The sequence below is a fragment of the Falco rusticolus genome, chromosome W (genome assembly GCF_015220075.1).
Source record: "Falco rusticolus isolate bFalRus1 chromosome W, bFalRus1.pri, whole genome shotgun sequence".
NCBI lineage: Eukaryota > Metazoa > Chordata > Aves > Falconiformes > Falconidae > Falco > Falco rusticolus.
This window is the reverse complement of record NC_051209.1, coordinates 25,028,304-25,044,213: the sequence shown is the minus strand read 5'-3', so window position 1 is coordinate 25,044,213 and position 15,910 is coordinate 25,028,304. Positions and strand designations below refer to the sequence as shown.

Below are 15,910 nucleotides of genomic sequence, written 5' to 3'. Positions count from 1 at the left end.
TTCATGCACATCTATAATTCTCGACTGCCTTGTTGTCAGGAATCTTTGAGAGACAGCATATTTATGGTGCGCTGACTAAGAGACAAAGACTAAACACCTACCTAATTAAAACAGATTAGATCTTGGGAACAAAAGTAAAAGGATAATATTGCTAAAAGGAAGAAGCCAGCCACCGCCCTCTATTCCAGGGAGATTTCACTCATGTCTTGCTTGATTGCAGCACATGTTTCACATTCATGAGTGACCTGTGTGATGGCCTCCATGGTCAGGTCCACTGCTCGATCACAAGCCCATCTGTATGTTGCATCTCTCCCTAGATGTCCCAATGTTTCATGGGCCCATCAATCTACAAATAGCTCACCCTTACACTCCCAGTCCAGGTCCACCTGGGCTACTTCAGTTTTGGCAGCCTTGTCTACCTGTTCATGGTGGTGATGTTCTTCAGTGGCACGGCATTTGGGCATGTGAGCATCTACATGACATACCTTTAGAGCCATGTTTTCTATCCAGGCAGCAATGTCCTGCCACAGTGCAGCAGCCCAGATGGGTTTACCCCTGTGCTGACAAGTATTCTTCTTCCACTGCTGTAGCCACCCCCATAGGGCATTACCCACCATCCAGGAGTCAGTATAGCAATAGAGTACTGGCCACTTTTCTCATTCAGCAATCTCTAGGGCTAGTTGGATGGCTTTCACTTCTGCGAACTGGCTTGACGCATCTTCTTCAGTGGCCTCAATGACTTGTCACGTGGGACTCCACACAGCAGCTTTCCACTTCTGTAGTTTCCTACCACAAGACAGGATCCATCAGTAAACAAAGCATAACACCTTTCATCTTCTGATAACTCATTCTATGGTGATGCCTCTTGGGCACAAGCCACCTCCTCAGGCAGTGCTCCAAAATCTCTGCCCCCGGGCCAGTCCATGGTGTCTTCCAAAATTCCTGGGCGGTTGGGTTTCCCCAGTCAAGCTTGCCGCATAATCAACACTACCCGCTTACTCCATGTAGTGCTAGATGTGTGATGTGTAGAGAGGATGTTTCCTTTGAACGTCCAGTGTAGCACAGTCATCTGCGGTGCCAAAAGGAGATGCACTTCTGTACCAACAACTTCTGAAGCAGCTCAAATGCCCTCACATGCTGCTAGTGTCTCTTTTTCAGTCAGGGTGTAGTGGGCTTCTGATTCTCAACACCCCTGGCCCCAAAACCATAATGGTCGACCTTGGGTTTCTCCTGATGTTTCCTGCCAGAGGCTCCAGGTGAGACCATGCTCCCCAGTTGCAGTGTAGAGTATATTTTTCACAGTTGGTCCTGTCCAGACAGGCCCAAGAGCTACTGTACGAGCTATTTCCTGTGTGATCTGCTCAAAGGCTTGTTGTTGCTCAGGGCCTCACTCAAAATAGTGCTTCTTCCAGGTTACTCGATAGAGAGGGCTCACAAACTGACTTTCACCTGGAACGTGCATTCTCCAGAACCCCACAAGGCCTATGAAAGCTTGTTTTTCCTTCTTGTTAGCTGGTGGAGACATAGTTGCTATCTTGTTGACCACATCCAGAGGTACATGATGGCATCCATCCTGCTATTTTATAGCCAAGAACTGAATCTCCTGTGCAGGTCCCCTGACCTTGCTTTTCTTTGTGGCGAAACCAGCTTTCAGAAGAACCTGAATCACTCTTTTTCCCTTCTCGAACACTTTTTCTGCCTTGTTGCCCCACACAATGATGTCATCGATGTATTGTAGATGTTCAGGGGCATCACCCTTTTCCAGTGCAGTTTGGATTAGTCCATGACCAATGGTAGGGCTGTGCTTCCACCCCTGGGGCAGCCGATTCCAGGTGTGTTGGACACCCCTCCATGTGAAAGCAATCTGTGGCCTGTACTCTGCTGCCAAAGGGATTGAGAAAAACGCATTAGCAATGTCAAATGTAGCATACCACTTGGCTGTATTCGACTCCACTTTGTATTGGAGCTCTAACATGTCTGGTACAGTAGCACTCAGTGGTGGTGTGACTTTGTTCAGGTGAGTGAGTCTTGCTGATCACTCTCCTTAGCTCATGGATGGGAGCCAGGGAGTCTTGGTTTGTGTGATATTGCCACTGGTACACCGTCCTAGTAGCGATTTGCACCTGTTGTTCTTCAGCTTGCAGCAGCCCCACAACAAAGGAATCTTCTGAGAAGCCAGGCAGGGTAGATAGCTGTTTGACCTTCTCTGTATTCACAGTAGCTACACCAAAAGCCCATTGGTACCACCTTGGGTCCTTAAAGTACCCTCCGCTGAGGTAGTCTATGCCAAGGATACAAGCAGCCTCTGGACCACTCACAGTAGAGTGTTTTTGCCATTTGTCCCCTTATAAGCTCACTTCAGCCTCCAATACAGACAATTCTTGGCATCCCCCTGTCTCTCCAGGGATCCAGAGGGGTTCTGTGCCCCTATACCCTGATGGCACCAGCATACACTGTGCACCAGCGTCTACCAAAGCCTTATACTTCTGTGGGTCTGATGTGCCAGGCCATCAAATCCACACGATCCAGTATACCCAGCCATTCCTTTCCTCCTCCTGGCCCGAGGCAGGGGCCCTCTGTTCCTGGTCACAGTATTCACTGTCTGACCCTTGCAGTGCCAGACAAGAAGTCCCCTTGTCAGGATCAAGGGAGGTGATCTCAGTTCTTCCGTGTCTGGGAGATATTGCTGATTGCCTTCTTGTGTCTCTACAGCCACTATGCTGACAGCCGTCTTGGGTGACCCCTTCCTAACAGCTGTCTTCCCTCTCAGTTAGCGTACATGAGCTTCCAGCTTAAAGGTGGGTTCACCATCCCACTCCTTCATGTCCTCCCCCCGGTCACACTGGAAGAACCATTGTGCGCCACGCAGCATGCGCCTGGGTCTCCCATTCCCTCTGACCGGGGCAGGAGGGGACTGATTTCTTGGGGTGCCCCTGACAGCTGAGGTGCTGGCCCATAGGGATGAGGAGGGACAGAGATTTTCTTCAAAGTTTTGGAGCCAAGAAGACACTTTCTCCACAATTGGTGCATCTGTATCTGGGCATTTTGGACCCCCCTTCCTCCACATGGCCTGTATGCACAGGATGTAATCTGGATTTCTGGAGACCTCATCATTGTCTAGATCACCGTAAATGACTTCCAGCACCGCTCATTCTCTCAGGTACTGGATACCTTTGTCTGAGGTAGTCCCCTTTCCTGGGGAGTTCACAAGATCTTCCTTGAAAGGATATCTTGCCCTCACACTTGAGAGGAGCTGTCTCCAGAGACTGCAAATTGCGGCCTCTTTTCCAACTTCTCTCTCAGTACCCTGGTTTCTAGCAAGGGATCCCAGCTGTTGGGCTTCCTTACCTTCCAGTTGCTGACTGTCGGCCCCGCTATCCCAGCACCGGAGCAGCCAGACAGCAATCCTCTCACCTGGCTGGCGGCTGTGGACATCTTCTACATGTTTCAAAGTTCCGATGAGGTCAGGGACCGGGCAGTTTCTGCTTCCTGCCTAAATTATCTCACTCATTCCTCCCAGTTCTCTGCCGAAGGACTGGCTTCCTGATCAAACCTTTCCTCTTCTTCCTCCTCCCTTAGTAATCGATGATATGGACCTGTTGTTCTCCTTGTCCACTGTTTCTTTTTCACTACTGGGGGCAATTACTCTAGTTGTTGTTGTTTGGGTCCCTACCTCAACCATGGTGTCCTCAAATGCAGTTTGGGTCCCTAGCTCTACTATCATGTCCTCAGATGTAGCTTGCACCCCAGTCTCAGTCAACGTGTTCTCAGAGGTGGTTTGGGTCCGTGCCTTAACCACAGTCTTCTGAGAGTACTGAACTGTGGCTCAATAGGCACAGGTCAGGCCCCAGTACAGTGCCAGAAGCTGCTGGTTTTCATTGGGGCAGGCAAAGCACCCTTCTATCAGGTGGCGTGTCAGTTTGCCAGGGTTGCTTGCGTGTTCAGGTGTAAAGTCCCAGGCTATGGGAGGTGATAACTGTCCTACATACCTCCCCAAATCCTTCCACACACCCTGCCACCCAGGGACTGGCCACCTCGAGGCACATTTCAGTATTGCCTCACCCAAAAGTTGTCTCCTCTTACACCAGGGTGACATCAGATTCCACAAACCCCATAGTATGCCAACTGTGTTAATTAGTATTAAACAGCTCACGTAAGGGTGAACAAGGACCTCAGGAGCCTGTGTAATAACACCACCCACAGAGATGCCAGGTAGGAAGAGCGGGAGGATGTGTTCCATCATCCTCTCCACGAGATACCTCCCCCAGCACAGTAAGGCCATCAATGCCAAGGCAAAGAAGCACACAGCCATTGTTTGTACTAGCATGTTCGCAAGCTCAGCAAAATAGACAAGCAGGGCAGCCAGCAAACTCCATGACCCACACAGAAGCTTGCCACTTAATGATTACTATAGCTATAGCACACAATACAAAACTGCTGCTGTCTTGTGCCCCATGTTAGGTGCCAAAAAGGACTGTGGTGGGTTGACCTTGGCTGGCTGCCAAGTGCCCACCAAGCTGCTCTGTCACTCCCCTCCTCAGCAGGACAGGGGAGGGAGAAAATAAGATGGAAAAGAACTCATGGGTCAAGATAAAAGCAGTTTAATAAAGCAATAGCAAAGGCCGTGCACCAAAGCAAAGGAAAACAAAAATAAATTATTCTCTGCTTCCCATCAGCAGGCGATGTCCACCCACTTCCTGGGAACGCATAGCAGTTGCTTCAGAAGAGAAATGCCTCAATAATTAATCCCACTTTCCCCCCCCCTCCCCCCCCCCCCTCCTTTCTCTTACCTTTTATTGCTGATCAGGTGTCATGGGGTATGGAATATCCCATTGGTCACTTTGGGTCAGCTGTCCTGGCTGTGTCCCCTCCCAAGATCTTGCCACCCCCAGCCTACTGGTGAGGGGGAAAGGTTGGAGGGACAGCCTTGATGCTGTGGGAGCACTGCTCAGCAGTAGCCAAAACACTGGTGTGTTATCACCACCTTTCTGGCTACCAATACAAAGCACAGCACTGTGAGGGCTGCTGTGGGGAGAATTAGCTCCATCTCAGCCAGAGCCAATACACACAGCTGGTCTTCAAAGAAGTTAATCTTACATGCAGTTTTAAAAATCCTCATTACTTATAGTTTTTTTGTTCTTCACTGTCCTGTTCTCTCTTGCTTAATGGCTAGGTAAATGGTGGAGTCATTATATTACTAACTGCTTAAGAATAAATTAGTTAATGAAGGCAACTTGAAAGCCAGTTCTCTAGTGTAGTGTTTCTCTTTAATAGCTATGAAGTATTCAGCCGTGTTTTTTTAAACAGAAATAGTGACTTGCAGCATCCTAGCTTTTAGCCAGGAGAATGAACCTGAAATTAAGACTTTTCTTATCAGTTTTTAAATTAATTCAAGGTATTTATATAAGTTTACCTGCTTAATGGTACAGTAATGCACAAAATAAATACTATTGTATAGGAAGATAATGTTTAGATCAAATATATTAGAAAACAATGAATTTGGTAACATGTCAATTCAAAGTAAGGTTCAGATCCCTTTGACTACTTTTGTTTTTCTAAGTGATCAGACTGCTCTGGCACCCCAGCAGCTTTAAAACTAAGTATAAACACTTGCTAGTGCAAATGGTCTGATATACAGCTTGTACTTTGGAATATGAGAATTAACTCTGGTAGAAGCTTTTGAGACATTTAGTGCATTGTTAATTATTCCCATCCAGGACAAGCCTTCAGCTTCTTTCACTTTGGTGCATCAGTTGTTTTGTATATAGCTTTATAGCTGTTTCTCTTCATTTGATGGGAACGCATGAAGTAACTGAGTTCTGTTGCCTGCTTTTACTGGCAAGTATAGGCAATAATGCCTCTTAAAAACTAAGCCAATGCTATATTGAAGGTAGCTAGTTTTCTGGTCCATGTGTCACGGTCTCTGTTCCACTAGTTCAGGTTAGAAACCTGGTTTCCCACATCAGTTACTCTCTGACCGTTTATATTCATTTGTTCCACAGTTTAATTGCTGTCCTCATAAGTGTTGTCCCTCATTCTCTCACCTACTGTTTTTATAGTGTTACCATATACTTCTTTTTGTTAGACTAAACAAAATTGTTTCCCTCTGGTATGGCAGGTTTTCCTTTGTGCCTGGTCATATTAATAGATCTTGGAACTACTTGTAATTTTAATTATTTTTTTTCTTCGGATGGCATTGTTTGTAGCTATATTTAGAATTCAAATTGAGATCTCTTCATGGCTTGTACAATGTCATGTTTATCTTCTTGTTTCTCTTGGAAATGTCTCCGGTTATAGTCTAGTGTTCCACTAGCCCTTTTTGCAGCTGCCTTGTGTCATTTCCCACAATTGACTAATGCATTGGACAGCTCAGTTAGAAATGACTGATGACTCTACAAGGAAATCATAAGTACTTGACTTAGTACTGTGACATCTTGACCCTTTTCTATATTTTTCAGTCCTTAAGGTTTTACAGTTTTTTCCCCTAGTGTCCTAATAATTCACTGTATTGTCTGTGACTGTCCTCTATGGCATCAACCAACTTAAACATTTTTCTGTCCTTTAAAGTTGCTGTTAAAAAATATTGTTTAGGATAGTCCCAAAATGGGTCTTTGAGCACCTCTATTAGTAATATTCAGCCTGTTGCTTAGGAAAGAAAACTTTGTGTAATGCAAACTACTTTTAGTATATACATGCAGCATTTTATTACATTTACCTCCATGTTTTGTTCTCTCCTTCAAAATTTGTGCTAAAGCTTTGCATAATTTTGTGGTTGTGGTTATTCAATATTTTTTTCCCTTCTTTATGAGCATTACATACTTGCTGTCCTTCAGTGCTGTTGTACCAGTCCAACCTGTTAGACTTATTAAAAATCACCAGACTTTTTGACTAAATATGCCAATTCCTTTGAAATTCTGAGGTGATAAAGTGTGGGTTGGGGTTTTTTTGTTTGATTGATTATTTTTTTCTTCTACTCCCAAATTCTAATTTGAATGTATTAATATTGGCCCAGATCCTAGAATTAGCCTTTATGCCATTGCACAGAAGTCTGAGAATTGCTTGTGCTTACCTAAGCAAGCTGTATCTACTGTATCTAAATGCATCATGTATATTTGCATTTACATATACAAATATATAAGCAGAGCATTCTAAACTTTAAGCTCACTGCATGCTAATGTTGAGACAGGGCTTTAAATGGGAAACATTATTTACTGATGGATGTTTAAGATAAGCAAAGAGTTTATCTTCAGTGAAATTTTAAGAACTTTGAGAATCTTGCCTTTAGTGAGGTATTGCTTCCAGAGACTTTTTACTGTGATGTTGCAATGAATTTACTTTTAATCTTGTTTCTCAACAGTTTGCCAGTAGTATTTGCAGTGGTAGATATTTTTAGTAGTATCTACTTTGGGATATCTTTGTACATAAATGTACAATGATGATCAAATTTGGGGCTGAATTTAGTTAAATATATGCAATTTTGCTGAAACTTTTGCAAAATGCAACCTGCTATAGGATGTATGTGTTTCAGTCCTGTTGCCTTTATATTTTAGTTATGATTTTTTTAAAAATATTTCTGCATTAGCAAAACTTCAAGGGAGGTGAAAAATAAAGAATATCTCTCTCTGGAATATTTTTAGCTTTCCAAGGAATGACTGCTGTTGAACAGTGAGTTTCTAAGTATACCTGCTATATATTTCTTCTACAGTTTTACAGATTGTATAATTAAGGAAATCAGATTTAGGAAGAATATTGATATTATTCTGGCAAAGTGTTCATGTAGAGATTTTGTTTTAAATAAAAGTTGAGCTACATTTTAAAAGCAACCTAAGTTGGTTACATAAAATAACAGTCCTACAACAGTAATTTTGTTGAGACCATTATACCAGGTATACTTAAAGTTGAATAATATTCCCTTATATCTTTGTGTTTAGGTGATGTATACATATTTCTGTGGTTATGGGTTTTTACAGTTGAGAAATGAAATGTTTCCATATGAGTATAACAAATCTTTGTGATAGAATGGCAGAGGAAATATACATTCTGTCACTATGACTTTTATTTATCCTTTAGTATAGGCAGACTAATTATCTGTCTGTATTTCTTTTCTGAATTAAACCCCAGTTTTTTCAGTTCCATTATAGCAATTCAAGATGCTTAGCATGGGCATTTACACCAGCAATTTAAAGAGCAGCTAGGCTATTTCATGTGTACTATTATATTAAACTTGAATTAACTCTCCCAGTCATAATGAAAGAGGTGACAACTGCTTCAGGCCAATATTTCTCATCAACTACTGCAAGAAAATTACTAGTTTAGATATAGCCTGAATCTCCCAGCCAGGACAGGTTGAAAATGTTTCCCTAGTAGCCTCTGTGTAGCTCTACACATAAGAACTTGGATACTTGTATCTCCAATCTCTTAGGGTTAGCTGGAGTGAGTAGAACATGAAACAAGGTCACAAAGCTATGAACCTTTCTGTCACCAAAGGCAGTCTTTAAGTTTACAGAATTAGCTTATTAGAAGTGTAGTACAGTGAGTTCTGGCTAAAGTCAACGAAGTGTGAGCATACATATGTGTAGTTTAGCATATGAATGGAGATTTGCTTCTACTGCTTTCAACTGAGAAATTTGGCTGCATACACGTTGTGAAGAGAAACTACAAACTGTCTAGCTATTTTCCCTGTCACCAATGTAAAACACCAACTGGAGCCTAATGCAGTGTTTGAATGTTGAAGCCTTCTCAAAATAAAGGGGTTTGGAGTTGATTGAATGTGCTACTTTATTTTTAGACCAGTGTTCAAAAAGATCCCTACTACAAAAAAAAAGAAGCTGAGCAGGTATCCAGAGTTGTGCGATACATCAGAAAGGTGGTGGTGGTGAATAATTTCTTCTTAATGTTAAGAATTGGTATCTTATTAGGCAGATCTTCTTCCTTGTTCTCCAGGGTTGTTGAACTATTTACCTTTTCAGAGGCTTCCCCTAATCTGAGCTGGTAATGGGGATGATCTAATACCAAAAGCGGCCAAGAGCTACAGTTCTGCTGTTGATGTTTTAAGTTCATCATTAGGACTATAAAAAGCATCATCTGCAGTCTCCAAAGAGAAAGGACTACTATTCTTCCCTTCTAGAGAAGGTTGTCCATTCTGTTTGTCATATTTTGCGAATACAGTATATTGTGATAAATTGTTATGCCTTTCTGTTACAGATTAACTAAACTACAGATATTGGAACTTAGAGAAAACCAGTTAAAAATATTGCCAAAGTAAGTATGTATGAAATTTATTTAAAATACTTTGGAAGAGTTTTTCTGTAGTTATACTAATAATGTAGTGCATATCGAAAAGTAGGTCACGGCTTAAAATGTGTAGCTAAGTATTGGACTAAGCTAGGAACTTTCCCCTCATACTGCTGAAATTATATCTCTTTTCAGGCTCCCTGGTCTTCCTATTCAGTTGTTTGCCTATTCAGAGATTTTTGAAAATTTTCTGTCCCTCTCCAGCTCTGTATTTCTGACCCACCTATCAGGCTTTTAAGTCAGCCTGTAAGCACTTCAGGATGATCATTCTGAGGTGTCTGATGCTTTTTGCACACAGCATTGTATTGGTGCTCAGATGCCTGTCTGAGTACTGTTCTGATGGCTGAGTGCCTGAAACTTAGGCATTATCTCTAAATCAAATCTGGAGTTTGAGATGCTTGCTCAGAATGACTGAGGGAATAAGATTCACGTGATGTGAACAGTTTTTTTCCTGTTTAATATACTTCACTGCTGAAGAAAGTAAAAACTCCTGTGTTGCAGTCTGTTATGCAGTGTGTATTTTATAAGGCAACAGGCTTGTTTAACATAATGAAAGCATATTAGTCAGCCATGTTTTCTGTAATTGTGTCAAATAGTTATGGAAATTGTTATAGTGTTTCTTTTAACAGTAAATGCAATTGTACTTATCTTTTAAAATCTAACACCTTTCTAAGCCCTGCCTTGCAACTCTCACTTGCTTCATCAAAGAAACCCAGGTTGATGGTGTTGCAGTTCCTGCAACTTTCTGTGAGCTAGAGCAATGCTCTGAATTTTCTGACTTGGACCCTGGAGGTCTAAGCGGGTTATCAGAGGTATAAAAGATCAGTGAAGAGAGAAACAGAGATCCCAAAGATGGGATGTGAATAACTAGCTGTAGAGTCCTGAATATGTTGTAGTGTGCAATGAAAGGAGTCCTCCTCTGGCAACAGACACTGGTAAAGAGAGGTATTGGTTTCAGATGTTTTGGTGGAAAAGAGGAGTCCTATCAATTGAATATTTCTTCTGTCCAGCTCATATGCTAGCAGAGACTTCCATGCAGTAGGCTGAAGTGTGAGTTGCCAGCCCTTTAAGTACAACAGCCAACTTTTCTAGTGACTCTAGCTAACTATGTGCCTAAGACATGAACAAGGGGTATGTTCCATTGGAATTCCTTTTTTATGTGCCTAGATACCATACTGTGGTGCATAAAAATGCCAAAACTCGCATCTGGAATGAAATGTATAACGTCAGAATGCGTGAATTTAAATCTTCCAAGTATTAAATATTCTACTCATTCATGTTATATAAATACTCTCTATCCTTCTTTTTTTCAGTAGAAAAAATTAGAGGACATGTAATTTGGGTAGAAGCTCTGTAAATTAAGTTACTCCCAACTGTGAAACAGTAGCAATAATTAAAATTTATAAAATTACTCTGACCTTAATTGCCACAATTAACACTAATAGCATTAATTGCATGCAGTATTTTAAAAAGAGTAGTTTATGGAGGTCTCTTGTAGTGATAAGAGACACTTAAACAAATGCTGTAATGTATTTAAGCCAAACACTTCCATTGAAGTTGCTGGAAAATTTTTTGTTGATTTCAGGGGTTTCATCCTTGCTTAAAAACTAAACAGCAGCTGTCATGATGATGTCCTCTGCAGCACCTCCATAACGATCTACATACAGTACATGCTGAGCTGCCACCTTTATTATTCTCTTCTGGTACTCTTGTGGTTCAATTAGGGGAAATTAAAGCTTTTGAGACTGCTTTTTAAATGTATTGATTCAAACACATTAATATGCATTTTGCTACAGTGAGGCACTGGAAAAATATATCGATTATGTATGATGTACACTGGAGAGAAAAAAAATATTGTGGTGTCCATAGCATGCAAGACGTGAATCTGCCTTTCAGGATGATACAACTGTGTAGCAGTTGACCTGGCCAACAAAGGCATCTGTTGCCTGCCTTTATTATGTCAGAACAGAAGCCAATGGGAAATTTGAACTTACAGTTTCCCAAACCTGAGTATGTGTTTTAAAAGGAACCTGATTTACAGTTTAGATAGTGTAGAAAATCCAAAGGGAAGGTTTTGAAGCTAATAAGATGTAGCAGTGCGTGCTAATATTTTTGCTATAGAATACCAATATTTTCCCTGTCTTTCTCTCCTTCATAATATTTTCATACTTTTAGCTGCTACTTTTCTTATTTGTAATGAGAGGTATATTTGGATAAACTTCTACAAAATCAGCTAGCTCTCTTGCTGAATTAAACATGCACATAATTTTTAACACTAAAGCATAAAGCACTTGAAAGACTGTTAATAAAAATGGGTAATTAATGCCAACACACTAAATGAACCTTGCTTTGTGCCAAATGCATAATTTTGATTGGAGCTTATCCACAGCTAGAGAATGCAAAACTGACAGTATTATAATGCAAACCATCTTAATAAAAATATTTCTGCTGAAAGGAAAGCAAAAATATGCAGAGATTGTTTTAGAGACCTTAGCTGGAAGTTGGGAAAATGGTCTGATGCAAATATAAAAAGGTATCTCATTGATTATTTTTTTAAGCTTCTGTCTGTTGGCTAATTGTCAATAGAGTAACCTTTTTAGAAAGGAGCAAGTTATTTGAAGGTGTAATTGCAATGATTCAGGGACTTATCTTGCCTATCACTCACACCTCTTGAATTTTATGCTACTTGAAGTAAGTGGTATTGTTACCCTTAGTGAATTTGACTATTTACAGCATCAGAATCTGAGGCATAATTTAAACTACCTGTTCTGTTAGTGTTGGATTGATTTGACAGCAAATTCAATAATATGGATTATGAAACAATTTTTTTAGTTTATGAAAGGGATTACATAATGCTGTGGCAGAGATAGAAATAGGTGTAACTCAGCGATCTAGTAAATTTTTCTTTCCAGTCCTGTATTCCTCTTTCTTTAGCATTGACTTTTCTTGTTTTACATTTTCACTGTATGAAAAGCTTTGTTTGCATTTTGTCTGAAGGTATAGTTGCTCTTAAACAATACAGAAAACCAAAGAGATATTAGAGAGAGAGAGAGAGAAAATTGCCAAAACACAGCTTGAAAGAATGGATTTTACTTTATTTCAGTCACTGATTTAATCTTTGCCCTATTGATGTGTCATGAAATCAAATTTAGTCATCTGATTTGTTGTAGGACCTGAGGAATAATTAGGATTCCAGACCATATCATATGGAAACAACTTTGTCAGCAGCCTGGAGAGGGAGAAAGGCATTGGTGGTTATTGTGATTCAACAGCGGTCTCTTCTGTTTTATCTAATCATTAGGTAGTGGTCTTTATTTAGGAGAAAAACATGTAGTTAATGAGCCTGTGGCTACTGAAAAAGCTGATTATGACTGGAGGTGAAAGGCATTCAAAAGAAAAGTAACTTCAGAGTTACTATTTATCATAATAAGGATGACTCTAGTGATCTTTAGCTTTTTGTAAATTAATCTGTACATGTCTTGCAGTGTACTCTGTGTGACAGTCATAGAATCACAGAATGGTCAGGGTTGGAAGGGACCTCTGCAGATCATCTAGTCTAACCCTCCTGCTAAAGCAGGTTCTCCTAGAGCAGGTTGCACAGAGTTGCATCCAGGCAGGTTTTGAATGTCTCCAGAGAAGGAGACACCACAGCCTCTCCGGGCAGCCTGTTCCAGTGCTCTGGCACCCTCAAAGTAAAGAAGCTTTTCCTCATATTCGGATGAAACTTCCTATGTTGCAGTTTGTGCCCATTGACCCTTGCCCTGTTGCTTGGCACTACTGAAAAGAGCCTGGCCCCATCCTCTTGACACTTGCCCTTAAGATATTTGTAGACATTGGTAAGATCCCGTCTCAGTCTTCTTTTCTCCAGGCGAAACAGGCCCAGCTCCCTCAGCCTTTCCTCACAAGGGAGATGTTCCAGTCCCCTAATCGTCTTTGTAGCCCTTTGCTGGACCCTCCTCCAGTAGTTCCCTGTCTCTCTTGAACTGGGGAACCCAGAACACAGTACTCCAGATGCGACCTCACCAGGGCAGAGTAGAGGGGGAAGATAAAACTCCCTCAACCTGCTGGCCACGCTCCTCCTAATGCACCCCAGGATCCCATTGGCCTTCTTGGCCACAAGGGCACACTGCTGGCTCATGGGCAACTTGCTGTCCACCAGAACTCCCAGGGCCTTCTCCACAGAGCTGCCTTCTAGCAGGTCAATTCCTAGCCTGTACTGGTGCATGGGGTTGTTCCTCCCTAGGTGCAGGACCTTACGCTTGCCTTTGTTGAACTTCATGAGGTTCCTCTCCACCCAACTCTCTAGCCTGTCCAGGTCTCGCTGAATGACAGCACAACCTTCTGGTGTATCAGCCACTCCTCCCAGTTTAGTATCATCAGCAAACTTGCTGAGGGTACACTCAGTCCCTCCATCCAGGTCATCGATGAACAAGTTGAACAGGACTGGACCCAGTACTGACCCCTGGGGAACACCAGTAGCTACAGGCCTCCAGCTGGACTCTGCGCCACTGATCACAACCCTCTGAGCTCTGCCATTCAGCCGGTTCTCAATGCACCTCACTGTCCACTCATCTAACCCACACTTCCTGAGCTTACCTATGAGACAGTGTCAGAAGCCTTGCTGAGGTCAAGGTAGACAACATCCACCACTCTCCCCTCGTCTACCCAGCCAGTCATTCCATTATAGAAGGCTATCAGGTTGGACAGGCATGATTTCCCCTTGGTGAATCCATGTTGACTGCTCCTGATAACCTTCTTTTCCTCCACGTGCTTCAAGATGACCTCCAGGATGAGCTGTTCCATCATCTTTCCAGGAATGGAGGTGAGGCTGACTGGGTCCTCCTTCTTGCCCTTTTTGAAGACTGGAGTGACACTGGCTTTCCTCCAGTCCTCAGGCACCTCCCCTGTCCTCCATGACCTTTCAAAGATGATGGAGAATGGCTTGGCAATAACATCTGCCAGTTCCCTCAGCACTCAGGGGTGCATCCCATTGAAGCAAATGGATTTGTGGGTGTCAAGTTTGCTTAAGTGATCTCTAACATGATCCTCCTCGACCAGGGGAAAGTCTTCCATTCTCCAGACTTCCTGTTTTGCCTCCAGGGTCCTGGAAAACTGAGGGCCAGCCTAGGCAGTGAAGACTGAAGCAAAGAAGGCATTCAGTAAGTCTGCCTTCTCTGTGTCCTTTGTCAACAGGGCACCCACCTCGTTCAGCAGTGGGCCCACATTTTCCCTAGTCATCCTTTTCCTGCTGATGTACTTGAAGAAGCCCTTCGTGTTGTCCTTGGTATCTCTTGCCAGATTTAATTCCAAACGGACCTAGCCTTCCTCATTGCCTCCCTGCATGTTCTGACAACATCCCTACGTTCCTCCCAAGTGGCCTGTCCCTTTTTCCACATCCCATAAACTTCCTTCTGTTTGAATTTTGCCAGAAGCTCCTTGCTCAGCCATGCAGGCCGCCTGCCCCCTTTGCTTGATTTCTTACTCATAGACATCCAGCTATCTTGAGCTTGGAGGAAGTGATGCTTGAATATGAGCCAGCTCTCTTGGACCCTCCCACCTTCCAGAGCCCTAACCCATGGGATTCCTTCAAGTAGGTCCTTGAAGAGGCCAAAGTTAGCTCTCCTGAAGTCCAGGGTTGCAGTCCTACTTATTGCCCTGCTTCCTCCACGCAGGATCCTGAACTCTACCATCTCATGGTCACTGGAGCCAAGGCCGCCCCTAACCTTCACATCCCCAACCAGTCCTCCTTTGTTTGTGAGTACAAGGTCCAGGAGCACACCTTGCTTTCTTGGTTCCTCCTCCACCACCTGCGTCAAAAAGTTATCAGTGCTCTGCAGGAACCTCATGGACTGTGTGTGCCCAGCTGTGTTGTCTTGCCGGCAGCTATCAGGGTGGTTGAAGTCCCCCATGAGAGCCAGGGCCTGTGATTGTGAGGCTACCTCCAATTGTCTGTAGAAGGCCTCATCGACTTCCTCTTCCTGATCAGGTGGCCTGTAGCAAACATCCACAACAGTGTCACCCATGTTGGCCTGCCCCTTAATCTTTACCTATAAGCTCTCAACTCGTTCTGCATCCACCCCTAGGCAGAGCTCGATACATTCCAGTTGCTCCCTCACATAAAGAGCAACTTCACCACCTTGCCTTGCTGGCCTGTCTTTCCTAAAAAAGTACATAGCCATCTATGACAGCATTCCAGTCATGCGAGCTATCCCACCATGCCTCTGTAATTGCAGCGAGATCATGGCCTTGCGGCCACGCACAAATCTCTAATTCTCCCTGTTTATTCCCCATGCTGCATTCATTGGTGTACAGGCATTTCAGAGAGGTAATTGAGCGTGCAGGTTTCCCAGGAGGGGTGCAAGTGGATCCACCATAGCCACACACACCGTTGAGGTGGCTGGTCTTCTGGTACCCATCGAACATATATCACTGCTCTGGTTGCCCTGGCTTATTCCCCAGTTGGATGCAGTGGTGTGAGCATTGCCACTTTGTATGTACACACACACACAGACACAGACACAGACACACACACCCCCCCCACACACACACCCCCCACACACACACACCCACACACCCCCCCACACACACATCCACCCCCCCCACACACACACACCCA

At 43.1% G+C, this 15,910-nt stretch overlaps 1 protein-coding gene across 10 annotated transcripts in view; it reads left to right on the top strand.

The window, feature by feature from the left end:
• Positions 1 to 15,910, top strand: part of LOC119140746 (erbin-like) — a 119,742-nt gene that overhangs the window by 64,894 nt on the left and 38,938 nt on the right. For all 10 annotated transcript variants that reach the window (XR_005101694.1, XM_037372289.1, XM_037372288.1 and 7 more), the window contains one exon: positions 9,205 to 9,261. Coding sequence is in view for 9 of the 10 variants with exons in the window: in XM_037372289.1 (XP_037228186.1) it covers positions 9,205 to 9,261 (57 nt within the window). In the remaining variant the exon portion in view is untranslated. The remainder of the gene's footprint in view (positions 1 to 9,204; positions 9,262 to 15,910) is intronic.